This window comes from Lontra canadensis, unplaced genomic scaffold, assembly GCF_010015895.1.
Source record: "Lontra canadensis isolate GAN:19392208 unplaced genomic scaffold, GSC_riverotter_1.0 scaffold33, whole genome shotgun sequence".
Taxonomy (NCBI): domain Eukaryota; kingdom Metazoa; phylum Chordata; class Mammalia; order Carnivora; family Mustelidae; genus Lontra; species Lontra canadensis.
Window position 1 is genome coordinate 721,962 of NW_022631027.1, and position 21,851 is coordinate 743,812.

The following is a 21,851-nucleotide window of genomic DNA, read 5'->3' on the forward strand; positions in this document are numbered from 1 at the left end:
AATCTTTGGGATAAGGAAGTGAGATAAGGAAGTTCATCAAAATACTTTAATAATTCATAATGTTATATTTATGCAAATATTTTAGTCTAGATTCAAATTCCTGAGTTAAGGAGATACATAAATACTCTCCTTGTATTTCTAAAAGGTTTATTGTAATGTGCAATAATGGTACTCACTCTGTATCCTATTCTGTTTCTAGCTTTACATCTCTTGCCTGGAGTGAAAAACTCAATGGTGCATTTGAATAACAATGGATATGACGGCATTGTCATTGCAATTAACCCTAGGGTACCAGAAGATGAAAAACTCATTCAAAACATAAAGGTAAGGGAGAAAATTTTATTACGCACTTATTTTTATTCCAATAAGTATTTTCCATCCCTGTTGCCAAGGCACACACACATGCTCACACAGTAACAACTTTCCAGAACTGTTTTGACAGTATTCATCATTTATGTACTATGTATCTAAACTGTCAAGATTAATATCTGCTTAGTTTAAGTATGATTTCTCATATATTTATAGTAGTAGTCATTCCCCTAATAAATTATTAAAAGGCAAAACTACAATGTTTCTTCGACTTACTAAGCTAACAGCAAGACCTTAGACCTACTGAAGAATTCTTTTTTTTAAGATTTTATTTATTTATTTGAGACAGAGAATGAGTGGAAAGAGCACAAGCAGGGGGAGCAGCAGGCAGAGGGAGAGGGAGAAGCAAGCTCTCCGCTGAGCAGGGAGCCCAATGCAGGGCTTTATCCCAGGACACTGGGATCCTGACCTGTGCTAAAGACAGAACTTAACACACGGAGCCACCCAGGCACCCCCTACTGGAGAATTCTTTTCAAATTTACCTTTGTAAAGTTATTTTTGTAATGTTTATATAGCTAACCCACACTTAAGCCTTAGATCTTCACTGTACATTTTTTAGTTGTTCATATTTGTTCAACTCTGAAAAATTAACAACAAGCTCTGATGTATTTGATTTTAAAGAAAATATTGCATATTTTTGAAGTTGATTTACTTCTTAATTTTATTTGGGTTAGTCAGTATAACAGAAACACTTTATATATATAGCATTTTAATATATACTATCTTCTCTGATCTTCTTCTCAATATCTCTATGAGGTAAATTATTACCCTTGTTGCATAAGTGAGAGAAACTAATAATTCATACAGTCTTAAAATAAGTGGTAAAACTGGAATGTGAAGCCAATGAGACATACGTATTTTTATTTTCATTACTGCTTGGTAAAATTTTGCCTTTTCTGAACATACTCCATATGAAAAAGTAACTCAAACCTAGCAAAGTGGTTTTTTTTTTCAATTAAAAATATAAAATCTATAAAACTTTAAACTCTCAGCCCGTTTATAAACACCTCTGTTTAATTAAACAACTTGCCAACAAGCTCCCATTCTTAATTACCTTTATATATCATCCAGAACTCATTCTCCTCTCCAACCCATAATACTGAATACAGGTCTGGATAGGTTAAAAAAAAAATACAGTTGATTTTTGAGCATATGAAAATGAACAGTTTACAGACTAAAGAGATAGAGTAAAATTCAACTTATTTTTCAGTTAGGCTTTGCTAAAATATTTGGGGAAAGGGAGCTTAGATTTGCTTCTTCTTGTTCATGTATACGATTTCATGCTCATTTCATTGTGAAATTGTTACCATATTTTGTCAGGAAATGGTAACTGAAGCTTCGACTTACCTGTTTCATGCCACCCAACGAAGAGTTTATTTCAGGAATGTAAGCATTTTAATTCCAATGACCTGGAAGTCAAAATCTGAGTACTTAATGCCAAAACAAGAATCATATGACCAGGTAGGGTATTTTATCTAGCTCCTACACTGCTTTTTTCTTCCTGTGCTTCCTAAAAATTAATACTCATAATTTTTAAAAAATTCCTAGCCACTACGTCAGTAATTAAATTAGTAATATTACTTATCTTAATTTAGATAAAAGAAATCCTTGTTTCTATCACTTGTGATGTTTTGGTTTATTCTGCTTTTTAGGCAGATGTCATAGTTGCCAATCCTTACCTAAAATTTGGAGATGATCCCTATACACTTCAATATGGACAATGTGGGGAAAAGGGACAATATATACATTTTACTCCAAACTTCTTATTGACTAATAATTTGCCCATCTATGGGTCCCGAGGTAGGGATATCTATTTTATACTTCTATTTTTATTTCCATGGAAACAAATATGACATGGTGATTAATAGTATTTTTAAAGATTTTTTTTTAAAGAGAAGTACTGATTAATATCTTTATCTAGAAATACAGTAGTTATGTTCAATATAATTATATTTCTTTGTGTGTTTAATAATAAATTTAATAAAAAATAATACATTAAAAATAAGTAATAAATACTAACCCATTTCAACATTTTTGACCTAATAAAAGATATCAATTTCTAAAGTTCTTTGACTCAATTAAGCTAAGGATCAGGGAGACATAAAATACATGGACACTGCATTAAAATATAGTAAATATAAATTTGTAAGTGGCAATATTCTCTCATAGGCAGAGTGTTTGTCCATGAGTGGGCCCACCTACGATGGGGAATATTTGATGAGTATAATGTGGACCAGCCATTCTATATTTCCAGACGGAACACTATTGAAGCAACAAGGTAACATTATATTGAACAAATTTATTTTCAAAAGTTTTCACTTATTATTTTTAAATTTTCTATACTAGGCAAACAAAAGCTGTCTTAGTGGTTGAATGCTCACAGTTAATTGCAACATCTAACCAGACCCACTATGTATATGTCCAAATATTTCTGGGGATGCTACCTGGAATCAAGATCAACCTGGACCTGGGATTCATTTCAGTATTCATGGGGATTGTACTAAAATATGTTATTGTCAGAGGAGAAAGGAAAAAGCTGTAGCCTAAACCATAAGATATCTGAGAACTGGAATTCATTCCTATCATAACCTTTATTTCATTTTATTTATTTAGCTTCCCCAATGTTTTATTCCATTTGATTCCACTTTTTAAGGTGAATCTGTTCCAGTGAAATCAAGGAAAGTACTAGAGCTCCATGTTAAATATATTTATTCTTCATTTAAGCTTAAGCTTAAAAAAAGTATTTTTCATAAGGATAAGTGAGTAAATGATTTTCAAAATATAAATATTTTATATTATATATTACATATAATATATAAATATTTTATTATTATATTCCTTAAATATGAATATAATTCTGGGTAGATTTAGACACGTCCTATTAATAAATGGATGAGATATTTAAGTATGGAGTATTTAAAGAGTATTAAAGAAAAACAGAAATCAGTGTAATTGGAAACAGGTCTTTGGGATAAAAAAACATGTTAAAGAGGGGTGAGAGAAACACGCGTCTCCCCATGTTCTCCATGTTGTTTGCTTTATCCCTACTGAGCTGCTGGAGTATCATGCAGACAGGGCTCTCACCCTATGCAACTCCCCCCTCCACCACCTCCCTTATCCAAACAATGCTTGTTCATTCTTCCAGACTCAGTTTAAATGTTTGTTCCCCAAGTGTCTTTTTCTTCTCCCTCTATTTGGGGACAAAGCAATACACATGGCCTTCTCTCACACAGAGAAGTAGTTGTCTGTGTAATTTTATTTTCCACACTAGACTTTAAGATCCTTGAAGACTTTTTTTTGTTTTTTAATCCCCTAGACTTCAGCCTGGCACAGAGTGAAGTAACAGCTAAACAAAGAATGTATCAAGTAACAAATTTTTGATAAATGAATATGAATATGTTTTCTTATTAATCATAAAAAGAGATATATTGGTAAAAACAATTATCTAAAATAACATTTAATGAACTCCTACTGTGTGACAGGCACTTTGTTTGAGGCAGTGTAAGTTTAATTTTCAGGCTTTCCCTATAGCTACCCCTCTTGGAATATATGACTCACCATCTCCTCTAATCCTTTCAATACTAAAAAAATTTAAGTGGATTAATATCATGACACTTAATATTAATGCAAAATAAAAATAAATCCAATAAATCAGAACTCTTTAAAATCTTTTACCCATAACTCCAGCCCCCATTCCTTGCCTGGGACTTGACAACTATCTTACTTAATATACAGACTAAAGAGTTTGTTTGAATGCACAAGCATTTCCATGCAATGTTTATTTTTACTTTGTCCTTCAATCCAGTTCAGTGGTTTTCAAAATGTAAATTGTAAAATGCTATCAACACAAACCACACATGGTTTTGTATGGGTGGTATACACACATATGTGTATATACATTTATATGTAGATATATATGTAGATATGTAGATATTTATATGTAGATATGTAGATACCAGTATGTATGTGTTTGTATCACATACACATAAATTTAAGAGGGTTTTAAGCATTATGCTGACTCTCTCATCCCCCCTAGGAAGCAATCCTCCATATCTCTTAACTCATTTTATCTTTACAACATCCCTATACCTTAGGAATTATCTTTAATTCAAAGTCACAAGGATAATAGATTAATTGATTACATTAGTGAGCAATGAATGTTAATAACTATAAACTGGCATGATTGTTCTTATTGACATCAACTGTACATAGAGGCAGGACTGTGACTAATTCTGTCAAAATGAAGTATTTTGATCTGTAGATCATTAAGGGAAAGATTGTAGAATGTCAGTCTTTTCTCAGGATTTCTGGTCTTCATAAATAAATATAATTTAATTCTTTCATCACAGATGTTCAACTCATATTACTGGCATTAATGTGGTTTTCAAGGAATGTCAGGGAGGCAGCTGTATAACAAGGCCATGCAGGCGTGACTCACAGACAGGACTGTATGAAGCAAAATGTACATTTGTCCCAGAAAAATCCCAGGCTGCAAAGGACTCCATAATGTTTATGCAAAGTCTCAATTCCGTAAGTACCTTCTTTTTCTAGTTTCACAAAGGAACACTTCAGGAAAAATTAATTAGGGAAACTGTATTTTCTACTATGAAATTATGTATACCAAAGGACATGAAGAAGATTACTCAAACGATTAACTAAAAGCTGTTCCAGCCTGTGTCAGGGTGTGCCTGGAAAAGTTTCCACCTTTTTTTATAAACCAGTTTCTTTTCTTCAGAAGTAGAACTGTACCCTTTTCACTGATGTCACATAATTTCTTAAAACAACATCTCTTCCCTCATTTGACTTCTGTGGATTTGTGTAGTTCTAAAACTACAACCTTACTTTTAATTCTCTCTTCTAAGTGTTAATCATACTACTTTTCCAAAGTAATTCATTCTATAGCTTTGGAAAAGTACTGACATTCTAGACTTTGTAGTACCTTCACACTAACGTATATCAAGCTATTGCAAAGTGATACTGTGAAAATGTGCATGGCTCTGTTTCTACATAACAAACTTAAGGGAAAAGTTCACAATTACTAGTCTCATCAATTACAAAATAATAACACAATAATTCAAGTTTTAAAGCTAATGATTGGCCTGAAATATCTGGTTTCAATGTATAAAGTTGAGTGGATAAGAACAGGTGTCTTGGAGTCAGAAGACTTGATATCAAAACCCAGTCTGTCATTTTCAACTGTGTCTTTACAAGCAAACTTATAAAGTCCTCTTGAAATTTAGTTCTCTCATCCCATAAATTGTAATTATAATACATCACAGGTCATTATTAGGTTCACAAGAGGTAGTACGAGTAAAGCATGATCACAGTGCTTAGCACAAGGTGAGCACAAAATAACCTTTAAAGTTTTAGTTTTTAAAATTTATAAAATATCTGGATAATAGTTAATTGTTTCTTTCCCTGGATAAGTCCAATCTTAATTAATGTAAACATATTGTAATTAACTAATGAGGGTTTCTAAGCATGCAAAAAAATTTTAAATATGAAAGTCCTCAGAAACAAATCAAAATAAAGTATACTACCTCTAGATAGTAAGACTAACTTATTTAAAAGAAGCAATATTCTATATACCAAATCACTTAGCAACAAATATTTCTTTGGGTAGAGGTTTGTAAATGCCTATTATTTCCAATAAAATTTAAACCTGCTTTAGAACCTAAGGCATTAATGATGAGGAACTTGAATCAAAATATAGAGTTAATATTTGCTGAAACTCTTAAAATAACCTAATTAGATATTTAAGTAGAAGTTGTTTACCAGTCTGAAAAAGGTCCCTTCTAGAAATAGTTGAAACATGAGTCAAGAAAGTTCACTTTAACCTGCTAAATCTGGATCAGAATTCAGCATCCAAGTAGGTATCAGATCATATGACAAGAGGATAATTGGAATATGTACTGCCTATACCAAGCTATAAAGCATCTCACTGTCAGGAAATACCTCATGCTGCCTATCTGAGAGATAAATAATAATGAAGAAGATCACATAACTGAGATATGGATAGAACTAATTACATAAGCCATGTCTCAGAGATAAATACTGAACATCTTGTCCAGAATAACACTAACTTCTAATTATCAAAACACAGATTAAATAATTTGCATAGTATTTGTACTACCCAGGGCATCAGCTCATCCAAGGGAGATATGACCTGAAATACCGAATGTTCAATTCTATAATTTCCTCCCTTCAATTTCATTATTTCCACTTCATGCTCAGCTGGAAATACAGAAATAATTAAAGATAACTATTCTTGACAGACTCAGTGAGAAAGTGCAGAAATAAGAAAACATATATATGAATTCAAAGTACAAAGAGGTTGAAACCAAGTGCTATGGGAGTACAGCAAATATCTCCACCTGGAGGTCAGAAAATTGTTTCTAAAGAAATGAAAAAAATGACATCTGAAAAGGAATGAGTATGAACTTGCCAAAGCAGGAATATGAAGGGCAAATTTAAATTAAAAAAAAAAAAAGTTTATAAAAACAAAGAGTGGGGAAAGGTGCAGGGATGCCACACATGATTGTACAAGTTGAGCACTGTCCAAATTATCTGCATCATGGTCACTAAAAATTTTAATATTTATTAGAACAACTTTCAGGTAAATAGCAGTAAAAACAAAAACAAAAACAAAACACCAACTTGAGAACAGGCCACCTTTTTCTAATTTGTGCAAGATTTCCTATCTCTTTTTCCATATGAGTTAGCAAAGACCCTTGTGAAGATTTCTAGCATACTCTAAGAACAAGAAAAAAATCAGTGTGATATAAGCAGAGGATGGTCAGAGCAAGGAGCAGGAAACAAGACTGAAAGAACAAACTTACCTACAAAGCTAAGGTGTTTGGATTTTATCTTAACAGCTTCAGACTGGTGACATGATCAGTTTAATTCTTTCAGGAAGATAACTATACTAACAGTGAGAAGGATGAAGGAATGAGATGACAGAAAGCAGAGAATCTAGTTAGAAGGCTACAGCAATAGGCAGATCAGAGACCTGAAGTCTCTGAATAAAGGCAGTGGCAGGGGACAAGGGACCAGATTTGATGCGTATTTCATATCAGCAAGACTTGATTATCAAGACTTGACTGAAACTGTCTTTTTCTCCCATGCAATGAACCCCTTCTGGGATATGTCAATCGTTCTGAAGTTAATGTAAATCATCCATGTTAGAAGGAAACCAAAATCTTAAAACTTAAATGAAAGGTATTCAAATTTAATAATTTAGTTCTAAATCTGAGATTACATCTGGAGATTGTACTGGGAGGGCATTTTTAAACATGCAATGCCATTTATAAAAATATTTCTCAGGGTGCCTGGGTGGCTCAGTCAATTAAGCATCCAACTCTTGATTTCAGTTTAGGTCATGATCTCAGAGTCCCGGGAGGGAGCTGTGCTCATCAGGGAGTCTGCTTGAGGATTCTCTCTCTCCCTCTGTCACCCCTACCCCCATGCAGATGGGAGCATGCACATGCTCTCTCTCTAATAAATAAATAAATCTTTAAAAAAGATTTTTCTAATAAATGGAAGCTTACTGCAAGATGGATTTCTTCTTGAATGCTGTATGGTTTATGGGAGCATTTTCCCAAGTTACTAAGTTTTCAAAACTTGGAGAATTTTCATATGTTCTGTAATAAGGAAACATTTGGCAGAATTGCTAGGTACAGCTCACCATTTGCAACTGAAAGAGCACCAATCACATTTTCTCATTTTCTCCCTACATTTTCATTACTGTCTCAGGAGTATTATTTTATGTCAGAGTTCACTAGAGCCAAAAATAATCCAGCTTGCTAAAATATCTGTGTTCTGGGGAGCCTGGGTGGCTCAGTAGGTTAAGCATCTGTCTTCAGCTCAGGTCATGATGTCACCGTCCTGGAATCAAGCTCGCTGTGGGACTGAGCCCACTGCCCTCTGCCTCTCCACCCTATTTGTGTGCGCGCTCTCTCTCTCAAATAGATAGATAGATAGATAGATAGATAGATAAAATATCTTTCCTCAATTTTTTGGTCAACTATAAAGATATAAAAAAAACACTTAGGCAATTAAAGAAGGTCATTTTATTTATCCCACTTTTAAAGGACAGCTAGAAATCCAGTCCCTCTTCCACTAAACTTAATTCAAGCTTGAGTCACCCAAGAGTCCAGAAGGGAAAATAAGAAATTAAGTTAAGCAGTTGTACCAGCTATATGCTCCCCCCAACTGCCATGATCTCACTATACCTAAGAGAATCATCAAAAAACTTTCCAGTGATGGTTTCTCCTTGCTTCCTGTCTACTGAAGTATATAAAATGGATGTGAGATTGTTACATTATGAAATAATTTTTAATTGTCAGGAGATAAAATCTGTGGAGGCTGTATGTGGCAGCCAGCTACATATTCGGAAAAGAAAGTAATGCTCACCAATTATTGAAATAGTGTCTTCTAATTGATTTTTTCCAGGTAACTGAATTTTGTACAGCAAAAACTCACAATACAGAAGCTCCAAACCTACAAAACAAAATGTGTAGTAGCAGAAGTACATGGGATGTAATTATGGACTCTGATGATTTTCAGAATGCATCTCCCATGGAAGGAACAGATCAACCACCTGATCCTACATTTTCATTGTTAAAGGCCAAACAGCGAGTTGTCTGTTTGGTACTTGATAAGTCTGGAAGCATGAGTTCGGTAAGACATTTGTTAGCTTCCTTAAATTAAGTAGTTAATTACTAGAAATATAATTTAATCTTGGGTTTAATTCTATTAAGCTAACTAAAACATAAATTTATTACTCTAATAACTTTTAGTACAATGATTCTATATGGACAAGTACTAGAAGAAAATACACTAAAAAATAATTGTTATATGAAAATGATTGCACTATGGATTATGTTTATTCTTTAACTTTTAATTCTAACAAATTAAAAATACTGTAACTGAACAAAAAAAGTATCCATAATTCCACCATTGAGCACGTTATTCCAATCTTTTTTGTGTATTTGTTTTTCCTTCTCAAAAATGTGATTAAATTTTGTATGATACTTTATAGTATTATTTATTTTACTTACCATACCATAAATACTCCCTATAGAAAAAAATGATTTCATGATATAATTTTTAATGATCACATGCACATACCCTAATTTAGTCAGCTTCCTATTATTGAACATTTTAGAGTTTTCAACTTTTTATAAAAATTATGCTGCAATGAACACTTTTGTATGCATTTTAAAATTATTTTCTTAGCAGAAATTCCTGAATATAAAATTGTTCAATAAAAAGACATAGATTTTTAAGGCTTTATTAAGTATAACATATAGTATAATGTATATTAAGTATAACATAAAGTATAATGATTTTTCAATTTTTTCTTTAATTTTTTTTAATGAAATAAGGGGGCCAAACTTTTTCCTTCAAATTGTCCATTTAGCCTAATGATATCTATTTTTTTCTTTTTTCTTTAAAAAAATTTTTTTTATTAACATATAATGTATTATTAGCCCCAGGAGCACAGGTCTGTGAATCGACAGGTTTACACACTTCACAGCACTCACCATAGCACATACCTTCCCCAATGTTCATAACCCAACCGCCCTTTCCCTACCCTCCTCCCCCCGGGAACCCTCAGTTTGTTTTGTATGATTAAGAGTCTCTTATGGTTTGTCTCCCTCCCGATCCCATCTTGGTTTCATTTATTCTATTCCAACCCCCTAACCCCCACATGCTGCCACTCAACTTCCTCGTATCAGGGAGATCATATGATAACTGTCTTTCTCTGATTGACTTATTTCGCTAAGCATAATACCCTCTAGTTCCATCCAAGTCATTGCAAATGGCAAGATTTCATTTCTTTTGATGGCTGGATAGTATTTCAGTGTGTGTGTATCACACATCTTCTATATCCATTCATCTGTTGATTCACATCTAGGTTCTTTCCATAGTTTGGCTATTGTGGACATTGCTGCTATAAACATTCGGGTGCACGTGCCCCTTCGGATCACTACATTTGTATCTTTAGGGTAAACACCCAGTAGTGTGATTGCCGGGTTGTAGGGTAGTTCTATTTTCAACTTCTTGAGGACACTCCATGCTGTTTTCCAGAATGGTTGCACCAGCTTACATTCCCACCAACAGTGCAGGAGGGTTCAAGGGGGCCAAATTTTAAAATATAGTAATCAATTACTATCAAGATCTCTGGCCCATGAACAACTTTGTCTTTCACCAATCTGTCAAGATTTGAGGAGACTCAGGAAATATTCAGACATCTTTTTCTTACAGGAAGACCGTCTCTTTCGAATGAATCAAGCAGCAGAACTATACTTGATTCAAATTATTGAAAAGGGATCTTTGGTTGGGATGGTCACATTTGAAAGTTTTGCTACAACCCAAAACTACCTAACAGAAATAACTGGTGATAATGCTTATGAAAAGATCACTGCAAACCTGCCTCAAGAAGCTGGTGGTGGAACTTCAATTTGCAGTGGTCTCAGAGCAGGATTCCAGGTAAAATAAAAATGCTTTCTAAATAGCATTTGCCACTTACTATTGCTTTTATTTTTACCCCACTGTCCTTGAACAAGAGTCATGAATTCATAGGTCCGTTATCTAAATAGTATATTTTTTAAAGACTCCCCTACTGTCTGTTGTTTACAGCTGGGTAGTCTCTCTGGGTGTGGTTATTCCACCAATGTACTCTTGAGATACTGAGTTGCACTGGAGAATGGTTAAGAAAGGGAAGAAAAATCCAACGTGCACATAATCGCTGCAATTTTATTGAGGAGTTTACCATTTCTTTATCACTCCCAACATCTGAACTACTATTAGCAAACAACAATGCTGCTGAGGGGAGTGTGGAAGAGGGAAATTATCACTAGTTCTATGTTATAAAGACAACTCTAGTTCATCAAGTTAAATTGACAATTAAAAATCACAAAGATAGCTCCCTAAGCAGTTTAGTACCAAACCTAAGAACACAGGTGGAAGTTTAATGAAATAAGAATTGTGAAATAAAATATTGGGAGCAACTTTACAGCACTATATTAGTCTGCCTTACGGTATGCATTTGAATTTCTTCCAACCTAAGATAGCCTTTGTTTAAGCCTATTTATTGTCATTAAGTTACAAAAACAAAAAACTGCTTTCCTTCACTGACCCTCCCATTGCTCCGGCTAAAAAAGTAGAGATTATTACCCTTTTCCAGGCCACTAATTAATATCATCTCTTAGCTTTCTAGTTGAGTCATTTTTTATAATGCGTATTGGTTTAAGGAGGTACACAGGCTCTGGATTCCGGCAAACCTGGGATTCTGGCTCTATTATTTATTAGTTAAATGACTTTGGGTAAGTTATCAACTCAGGAAGTCTCAGTTTACTCAACTAAGGGAATGTGGAAAACAACAGTACCTATCTCATTTAATTATGACAATTATGTAAGATAAGAAAGTGTTCAAAAAGGACTGCTATTATTATAATAAACATAATTCGTATACAGGTCTATTCACTTCTAAAATGTGATGGTATTATACCTTGGGAATGTGTCTTATTGTTTGAACATATTGGTTTGTATATTTTTCTTAATATATTTTGATATATACCTATGGATATTTTGACCACAGAGTCTATTATTGAACAGATTATGTTAAGTCACATTCAAAGTTATAAATACCTCTTCACTACTTTTAAAATGAAATCATAGCAATATATAGCATTTTATTTACATAATCATTACAATAGCTAAAATTTATTGAGCATATTCTACATTATTGCCTATGTTAAATACATGTATGATCTTATTTAGCCTTACCATTACTTTTTTAATAAGGTATTATTATTATTATGCCCATTTTGCACATAGGGAAACTAAAGTTCAGAGTAATTAAATACCATTCTTAAGATCATATAGTCAGTAACCAGCAAATCTAGGTAGGATTCAAAACCTGGTCTTTCTTATTCCAAAATCCAAAAACCTAATCACTACACTGCAGTATTTATATAACTCTATTATATATGGTGAGGGTGGGGAACTAAATGCTAGATATTCTATTTAGCAAATTGTACAGGGAGAATTTATTCTCAATTTGTATGACTAAAGATTTTTAGCCAATACTCTTGGTAGAAGTCAGAAAAAGACAAAAAAATTATAATACTTGATAAATTTATGAAATTCCTACTTTATGGCAGGTCAATGTTTTTTCCAGGAAATCATCAGATTCTTCAGTGATCAAATAGAATACATAAAAAGGCACATCATTTAACTTTGCATACCTGCCTTTAGTCATGACTTTGCAAATGTTGTCTAGTATGCTGCCAAAACAGCCTGGGTCAGGGGCACCTGGGTCGCTCAGAGGGTTAAAGCCTCTGCCTTCGGCTCAGGTCATAGAGGGTCCTGGGATGGAGTCCCACATGGGGTTCTCTGCTCAGCAGCAGGGAGCCTTCTTCCCCCTCTCTCTCTCTCTGTCTACCTCTTTGCCTACTTGTGATCTCTGTCAAATAAATAAAATCTTCAAAAAAAAAAAACAAAACAGCCTGGGTCATTTGCTTCTACCTCAAGCATCGCCTGGAATAATAATAATAACTTACACTGAGGCACCTGGGTGGCTCAGTCAGTTAAGCATCTGCCTTCATGATCCTGGAATCCTGGGATCAAGGCCCGCATCCGGCTCCCTGCACAGCAGGGAGTCTGTTTCTCCCTCTCCCTCTACTGCTCCTTCTGCTTGTGTTCCCTCTCTCTCTCTCTGTCAAATAAATAAATAAAATCTTTTAAAAAATAATAATAACTAACATTCACTTAGCACTTACTATTTGCTAGGCATTGTTCTAAGAGTTTTATTTTCCTCTCTTGGGTAGCTTGAATATATTTGAAAAGTTTAGAAGCACTGTTTGAAAAACAGTTTTGAAGCACTGTTTGAAAAACTGCAAGACTATTGAACATTCCACTCATTTCTATGCCAACACAGCCTGGAATGACAGTGCAAAGTTTCCTTTTGCTTACTCTGATGCATAGGCCTAAAGACTTCTCCAAGACTAAAGAGTATACTTATTCTTATTTTAAATTTATTGAGATATGATATTCTGTACTAATAATCTGATTTTTCACTACCAGGCAATTATCCACAGCAACCAAAGTACTTCTGGTTCTGAAATCATATTACTAACAGATGGAGAAGATAATGAAATAAACTCATGCTTTGAGGAGGTAAAGGAAAGTGGTGCAGTCATCCACACCATTGCTCTGGGACCCTCTGCTGCCAAAGAACTAGAGACCCTGTCATATATGACAGGTAAACCTTTGGAATATACTTTGAATAGAAAATATATTTTCAGTCTCTCCCATTAACTACATCTCCCATTAACTACCTCTCCCATTAAACTACAACACTGCTCATAAATTTCCTATCCTAAAATTTAATTGTTGACCCTTCCTTGTCCTTGCCCTTTAAATTAATCTTTCCTCTTCCCCACCTCCAACTCTCTGCACTTCTATCTATACCAGCTTCTTCTAATATTAGTCAATATTCTCTGTCTTCATTCATTTCTCACCACTTTCTACCAATACCACCAAATTGAAACTTCTTTCTCCATGGCTACCAATGATTTCCTCAACTGCAATTCCAAAGTTCTTGCTCATATTTGTCCTGCTCAATCCTACAGTCGAGATTCAGATAGCCCTAATTCAGAGAAGAAGAAATGGAAACCTACAGAGTACAAATGATTTGCCTAAGGCTATAGTTAAAGACCTGATTACCAGTTCCCCAGCAATCCATCCTTTTCCATTGCCTTTTTTTTTTTTTTAAGAGAAAGACAGCATGTGTGTGCATGTGACCATGAGGTAGGGGGGCAGAGAGAGAGGGAGAGAGAGAATCTTAAGCAAGCTCCATGCCCAGCGGCAGAGCCCATGGAGGGGCTGGATCTTACAACCCTGAGATCATGACCTGAGTCAAAATCAAAAGTTGGATGCCTAACTGACTGAGACACCCAGGTGTCCCCATCCTTTTCCATTCCTTACTCCTGTGTAATTTCTTTGTTAACTCCTAAGTTATTTATTTTCTCACTTAATTTTTACTTAATTCTAAACTATTCTCTAAATTCTCTAAATTGTTTTGGTATACCTTAGACACAACCAAAAATAAGCAACTGGTTCAAAATTGTCATTTTTATAACACCATTTAGTGATTAGATCAGCTTTACTAATGTGGCAGGCCCTTATTCTAATGATTGATATAAAAACAATATATTTGGGGCGCCTGGGTGGCTCAGTGGGTTAAAGCCTCTGCCTTCCGCTCGGGTCATGATCCCAGGGTCCTGGGATTGAGCCCCGCATCATGCTCTCTGCTCAGCAGGGAGCCTGCTTCCTCCTCTCTCCCTGTTTGCCTCTCTGCCTACTTGTGATCTCTGTCTTTCAAATAAATAAAATCTTTAAAAAATTTAAAAAAAAAACAATAATATTTGGCAAGTTCTTTAAGATTTCTTCATATTTATATTGATAAAAGCAGAAGAACAAGTATGAGTTTCCAAATTAAAATTAGTATTATGAAAGTAAATACAATTCCATTTTAGGAGGACATCGTTTTTATGCCAATAAAGACATAAATGGCCTTACTGATGCTTTCAGTAGAATTTCATCTAGAAGCGGCAGCATCACTCAGCAGGCTATTCAGGTTGGTATCTCAGAAAAATTATTTGCCTTTTCACATTTGTAATAAATGTCCATTATCCTAAATAGACATTTCTTTCTCTAATAAGTAACTATTTTGCCTGAAAATTATTTCCTACTAAAAAACATTCTTACTGAATTTCCTTTTCTTTGACACTTGTCATCTTCTGATTCTTTTCTTCTGATTTGTCCACTATTTATAATTATAAATGCTTTTATTTGCAAAATTCTTCAAAATAATTCTTATTTCACTGAAATCTTAGACATAACTTTAGAATTACTCTAAACTAACAAAGCTTTGAAATTTTATTAACTATAATTACTAATTGGTTCTCTCTGTTCTTTTTTTTATTTATGTAACAGTTAGAAAGTAAAGCCTTGAGTATTACAGGAAGGAAATGGATAAATGGTACAGTACCTGTGGATAGTACAATTGGAAATGACACTTTCTTTGTTGTCACATGGACAATACAAAAGCCAGAAATTCTTCTCCAAGATCCAAAAGGAACCAAATATGAAACTTCAGATTTCAAAGTAGATAAACTAAATGTTCGGTCTGCCCGTCTTCAAATACCAGGTATTGCAGAGGTAAGAATATTCTTTTTTAATTTTCTCCATGATTTATTAATCAACTTTGAGGGGAAAAAATGAAGACAACATCCACTACACTGTCAATATTAAAGTGGCAACAATCATCTGTCACAAAAAAGAAGCTAAGGGCTGTCTGAGTGGTGTCAGTTAAATGTCCAACTCTTGGTTTCAGCTCAGGAAGTGATTTGAGGATCCTGAGATGGAGCTCTGTGTCAGGCTTTGTGCTCAGTGTGGAGTCTGTTTAAGACTCTCTCTCCCTCTGCCTTTCCCTCTGATCCTCCTTGCATTACCATCCCACCCTACTCCACCCCCTCTCTCACTCTCATTCTCTCTCAAAATAAATAAATCTTAAAAAAAAAAGCCAAGTAGAATAGAGATTTATATCCATACTATTTACTAGCTTATAAAATTTGAGTATTAAAAATCATTACTGGGGCGCCTGAGTGGCTCAGTGGGTTAAGGCCTCTGCCTTCGGCTCAGGTCATGATCCCAGGGGTCCTGGGATGGAGCCCAGCATCGGGCTCCCCTCAGCAGGAAGCCTGCTTCCTCCTCTGTCTCTGCCTGCCTCTCTGACTACCTGTGATCTCTGTCTGTCAAATAAATTAAAAAAAAATTTTTTTTAATAATTACTATTACTCTGCTTAAATTTCTAAATAACTTTGTATTCCAAACAAGAATAGGAAAGTATTACAAAAACTCTCAAATAGATATGTTGGATTTTCAGACAGGTACTTGGACTTACAGCCTTCTAAATAAACATGCCAACTCTCAAATGCTAACGGTGACAATGACTACTCGAGCAAGAAGTCCCACCACGCTGCCAGTAATTGCAACTGCTCACATGAGCCAAAGTACAACACATTATCCTAGCCCAATGATTGTTTACGCACAAGTCAGTCAAGGGTTTTTGCCTGTTCTGGGAATCAATGTAACAGCCACTATAGAAACTGAAGATGGACACCGAGTAATACTGGAGCTCTGGGACAATGGTGCTGGTAATAAGAATCTGCATCAACTTCCACTGAAGCTAAAATCCTACTACAGTCACATAACTTAGAAATCAATATTTCCTATGTATGTGAATGAATCAATTTTTAAGTAAATGAAATTTGATTTTTATGTTTTTAATACTTTCTACTCTGCTCTCTGAACTACACAAAAATATAAGCACGTTTATCTTTAAATTTTATGAGTAATTTTACTTTCCTCATGGAAATTAAATATAATTTTTCCCCATTTTCATTAGTGTAAGTGTTTTGCATATGCTTCTTCCGTTTTGCATATGCTTTTTCTTTATTTGTTAAGATTTCTATATGAAATAATAATAGCTAATATTAATTGAATGTTTACCATGAATTACTTTTCCAAGGTCAAAGGTTAGCAAGTAGCCAGGCCAGGCTCTGAACCCAAACAGTCTGATAGCGGGGTTCATGTACTTAAACCACTGTGCTATACTCACTCCCAAAATGATTACCAACACTAGTGCTCATGAACAGTGCTTAGGACTGTCACTGTTACTCCGTTGAATGGCTAATTATTATGTTATAATATCTAGGTGCTGATACTGTGAAGAATGATGGTGTCTATTCAAGATATTTTACAGAATACCATGGAAATGGTAGATACAGTTTAAGAGTACATGCCCAGGCGAGAAACAATATGGCCAGACTAAGTTTAAAACAACAACAGAACAAAGCTCTGTATATGCCAGGCTATGTTGAAAATGGTAAGTAGCATTAAGATAGAAATGTGTCATCTGTTTACATAAGTTGCATGTAGTAAGCACTGAAAATATTATGTACTATGGAAAATATAAGTATACAGTTGTATAATTATCTGTGTATTTAGAAGCCATATTCATGTTAAAAGACCTAGCACAGGATGATTCTTCCAACGTGTTTTGTTTACATCTCCCTCAGTTCATTTCATTTACACTGAAAAAAAAATCACTGGGGCACCTGGGGGGCTCAGTCAGTTAAGCATCTGTCTTTGGCTCAGGTCTTGGGTTCTGGGATCAAGCTCCACATCAGGAAGCCTGCTTCTCCCTCTCCCTCTCCCTCTTCCTGTCACTCCCCCTGCTTGTGCTCTCTCTCTCTCTCTCCGTCAAATGAATAAATAAAATCTTTAAAAAAGAAATTACTGAGCACGTCTCTATGTGGCAAGCATTGTGCTAGATGCTATAACTAAAAAAAAAATAAACAAGACACCAGCCTTGTCCTCAAAGAATTTACAGTCAAGTAATAAAAACGGGTATGTTAAGAGATAGTTCTAACATTGCATAATGTCTCATCAGTTTTAAAATGATACCAATAAAACAAGCTTTTTTTCTCTAAAAGCTATTTTTCACTGTCTACAATCAATCAGTAATAACCCATTTATAGCTGCAAGATGAGATTATAAGATAAAGAATAGACATAGCATTATGAAAAGTCACAGAATTACCTTTTTTGTAGGTAAAATTATACTGAACCCACCCAGGCCTGAAGTCAAAGATGACATATCAGAAGCTAAAGTAGAAGATTTCAGCAGACTAACCTCTGGAGGATCATTTACTGTATCAGGAGCTCCTCCTGCTGGTAGTCATACTCATGTGTTCCCACCTGGCAAAATCACAGACCTTGAAGCTAAGGTTAAAGAAGATCACATTCAACTTTCATGGACGGCCCCTGGCAATGTCCTTGATAAAGGAAAAGGTAAGTTTCATATTATGTTTTAAAATATATAAAAAGAGGGGCGCCTGGGTGGCTCAGTCGGTTAAGCGGCTGCCTTTGGCTGGGGTCATGATCCCAGGGTCTTGGAATCAAACCCCACATTGGACTCCCTGCTCAGCAGAGAGCCTGCTTCTTACTCTCCTTCTGCCTGCCACTCTGCCTACTTGTGGTATCTATCTATCTCTCTGTCAAATAAATGAATAAAATCTTTAAAAGTGATTTTTAAAATTTTAAATAAATAAATAATATATATATTCATATATACATACACACACACACACACACACACACACACACACACATATATATAAAAGAAATCTCTTTGGTTTTCATTTGCTAAGAACTGTCTGATGTCCTACTTATAAAAAACACGTATGGAGTGTTTACTCTGAGCCATTACTCATCTACTTTTAGATGCAGAAATTGAAGTTCCAAGAGATAATGAAAGGCACATACAGGTAGTCAGACAGGAAAAGAAGGAACAAAATAATATGTTCAAGGTCAAAAAAGCAAAGTTTCAGAATAAAATATCTAAATTAAAATAAAAGCTAGGTGATAGATATATAGAACCATCTAAATGGAATGCAGGGTGTGTGTGATGAGTAGTAAAATAGATTGATAAGGCTTATTACTAAAAAACTAGAATGTTAAGGCAGAGGCTCTGAATTTTTTTTTAAAACCACTAAATCAATGTTATTCACCATACACTTAAAACACTTGCAACATTTCATGAAAAAATAGTCTTTACTTCAAAAAAAGACATTTTATGTTTTATTCATGGCATTTCAGAATGTGAGAATATATTTTTATATTGATAGCTCCAGTAGACCTCTAAAAGCACTTTGGAATAAAAAAAATTATGTCAGCATCTCCCTTTCTTTTCTTGACAAAGTAACAGTTATAATAATAACATATTCCAAACATTTAGGTCCCAGACATTCTGCTAAAACACTTTTCACGCATTATCATATCTAATTATCACCACTCAAGTAGTAGGCATTCAATAAATATTTGTTGAATGAATTGAATGACTGAATCTCTATTTTATAGATAAGAAAATTGAAGGTAAAAAGGTGAAATAAATTTTCTTTGTTACACAGCTAGAAAGTGTAGAATTAAGGTATGAATCAAAGTCTGCCTAAGTTCTTAAGCACATTTTAATTAGTACACATCTTAACCTCTCTGCTTTCTTTTGCCCTCTATCCTTATCCCTGTCTCCCACTCTACTGATCTCCCACTCCCCACTCCTATTACTCCCTCTCAGCTTAATGAGAAATAATACAGTTGTGGGGAACTGAATGTCTTTCCTATACTTGAATGCTATTATGTTCCTTGTGCTAAAAGTAGATTCAAATTTTTGTATTTCTATTTCTCAAAAAAAATCTAGATTTCATTTTTTTAGTACTGTATGATTTTGAATTAATTTTGTGATTAGATAACTAGATTAAAAACTACTTACATATTTGTTCTTAAAAGAAAGAAGATGGAATAACCAGATAAAACCTACATCTATGATTTTCATGTCTAAATCCTACTGTGCATTTCTGAAGGGCCCTAAGTGTAAGACAATATAAGACAATATAAGGCATCCTACTGATTTTAATATACATGAAGTATCTATTGTCTTTCAGCCAAGAGCTACATTATAAGAATAAGTATGTGTTTCCTGGATCTCCGAGAAGATTTTGACAATGCTGCTTTAGTAAACACTACTAGTCTGATACCTAAGGAGGCTGGCTCAATAGAAAATTTTGAATTTAAACCAGAACCTTTTAAAATAGAAAATGGCACCAAATTCTATATTGCAATTCAAGCCATCCATGGAGCTAATCTAACCTCAGAGGTTTCTAACATTGCACAAGCAACCAAGTTTATTCCTCCGCAGGAATCCAGTGCCCCTGCTCTGGGTACCAAGATTTTTGCAACCAGTTTGGCAATCTGGGGATTAGCTATGATTTTATCTACATTTTAAACTAGGAAATATATTAGAAATAATATTAAAAAAGAAAGAATATTCAATTTATATATACTTGATTAACATTTATTTAGAATTTAACTTGCTACACTTGTCTATAACAAAACTCTTTGTAAATGTACAAAGTTGTAAATTTCCTAACTACTTGAGTTCATTAGTTTTAGTTAATGAGCTAATAAGTTGCTAAATGTAAATCATAATGAATATATTTCCTATCTTTGAAAAATCCATTTATTAACTCAATAAAAAAAGATAATGCATATTTGTACTTGAAGGTGTCTTAAGAAACATTTTCAGAGTGTGCTACAAATTCATTTGGTATATTAAAAAATCAGAATTCATCTAAGCCATTAGAAAAATATTTATATATCCACAACAAACATTTTATGGTAAAATTATTTAGGTTTCATTCTTGCTTAAAAATACTTCATATTTATATAAACTATAACTAGAATGGACAATAAAGATAATTTTTCAATGAGAAAGCTCTAAAATAGTAAGGAGGTCAAGTGTGTTTTTTATTTTTGATTAACAGTGGTATATCAAAGTTTTGACCCTGGCTATGAAATGATCATTAGACAGCAAGAATACTTTTTTGTATGTAATGTGAATATCATAATAAAATCCTAATTGTAATATGAGACATTATAAGGTCCTAAGAGTATCATCACCATGATGCCCCTTGGGGTGCGGCTTTTTTTTTTTTTAATTGCTGCATCCTCAGTTTCTAGAATAGTACTTGACACAATATCCCATTGATATTTATTAAATTTATTAAATTAATAATATAGGGAGTACAGGGGAATGAGCAAAATGGATAAAGTGGAGTGGGAGGTACAGGCTTCCAGGTATGGAGTAAGTCACAGGAATAAAAGGCACAGCATAGAGGGGAAAAAATGAGAAAGATCAATAAATATTTTCAGACCTTCAAAGAAATCCAAATTTGGCCTGTGACTTCAAAAACATCCACAAAGTATGATGTGCACATGGTATTGTAAGAACTTGATATAATGAAAACTAACGACTTAATAATGGTGATCTGAATCAACATCAAGCCTTTCAGAAACTTAACTCCATTACATTAATCAAATTTGTAGCTCTCTAATAAAATAGAAATTCAGCTATTAATATGTAATAGTGTGATTTTTTTTTTTTCTGAGAAAGACAGAGTGTTATATTAGAAGAAAATACTTTGTGTATAGGCAGAAAGATTTTTTTAAAACTCTTTTTGGTTACGGAAAGTTGAAGGTTACTTTAGGTATCCATCCTTAAGGGAATAGATAAATACATGTAATGGATACAGAATCTGAAATATTATACAAGACTTAAAAATAATATAGTAGATGCATATACAGCAATAAAATAGCTCTTAAACATATAGTGTTGAGTGAAAAGAGTTGAAACAAAGTACAATCTATAAGATAATACCATTTTTATAAATTAACACGAAGACATACACAAAAAACATTTTATTTTATCAGGATATATTATAAACACCTTAAAGCAAAAGCCTTTGGGGGTAGGAGATATGGAATAGGGTTGTGGATAGTGAAAAAAAATAA

The 21,851-nt window shown here is 34.0% G+C and overlaps 1 protein-coding gene across 1 annotated transcript; it reads left to right on the forward strand.

Moving 5' to 3' along the window:
* Positions 1 to 165: 165 nt before the first annotated feature.
* LOC116873317 (calcium-activated chloride channel regulator 1-like) lies at positions 166 to 20,296 on the forward strand. Its single transcript, XM_032867043.1, has 14 exons — positions 166 to 324; positions 1,690 to 1,830; positions 2,022 to 2,169; positions 2,539 to 2,647; positions 4,719 to 4,899; positions 8,821 to 9,048; positions 10,639 to 10,863; positions 13,462 to 13,639; positions 14,916 to 15,016; positions 15,376 to 15,600; positions 16,328 to 16,598; positions 17,159 to 17,329; positions 18,057 to 18,296; positions 19,946 to 20,296. Exons 1-14 carry the CDS (start codon positions 166 to 168, stop codon positions 20,284 to 20,286), a joined length of 2,718 nt encoding a protein of 905 aa, XP_032722934.1. The 3' UTR covers positions 20,287 to 20,296.
* Positions 20,297 to 21,851: the final 1,555 nt, after the last annotated feature.

Excerpts from the sequence above, each read along its gene's own strand:
- LOC116873317 (XM_032867043.1), top strand. The coding sequence starts at position 166 with ATGGTACTCACTCTGTATCCTATTCTGTTTCTAGCTTTACATCTCTTG. Across the intron at positions 4,900-8,820 it reads TTATGCAAAGTCTCAATTCC|GTAACTGAATTTTGTACAGC; the intron begins GTAAGTACCTTC and ends GATTTTTTCCAG. Across the intron at positions 15,601-16,327 it reads AAATACCAGGTATTGCAGAG|ACAGGTACTTGGACTTACAG; the intron begins GTAAGAATATTC and ends TTGGATTTTCAG.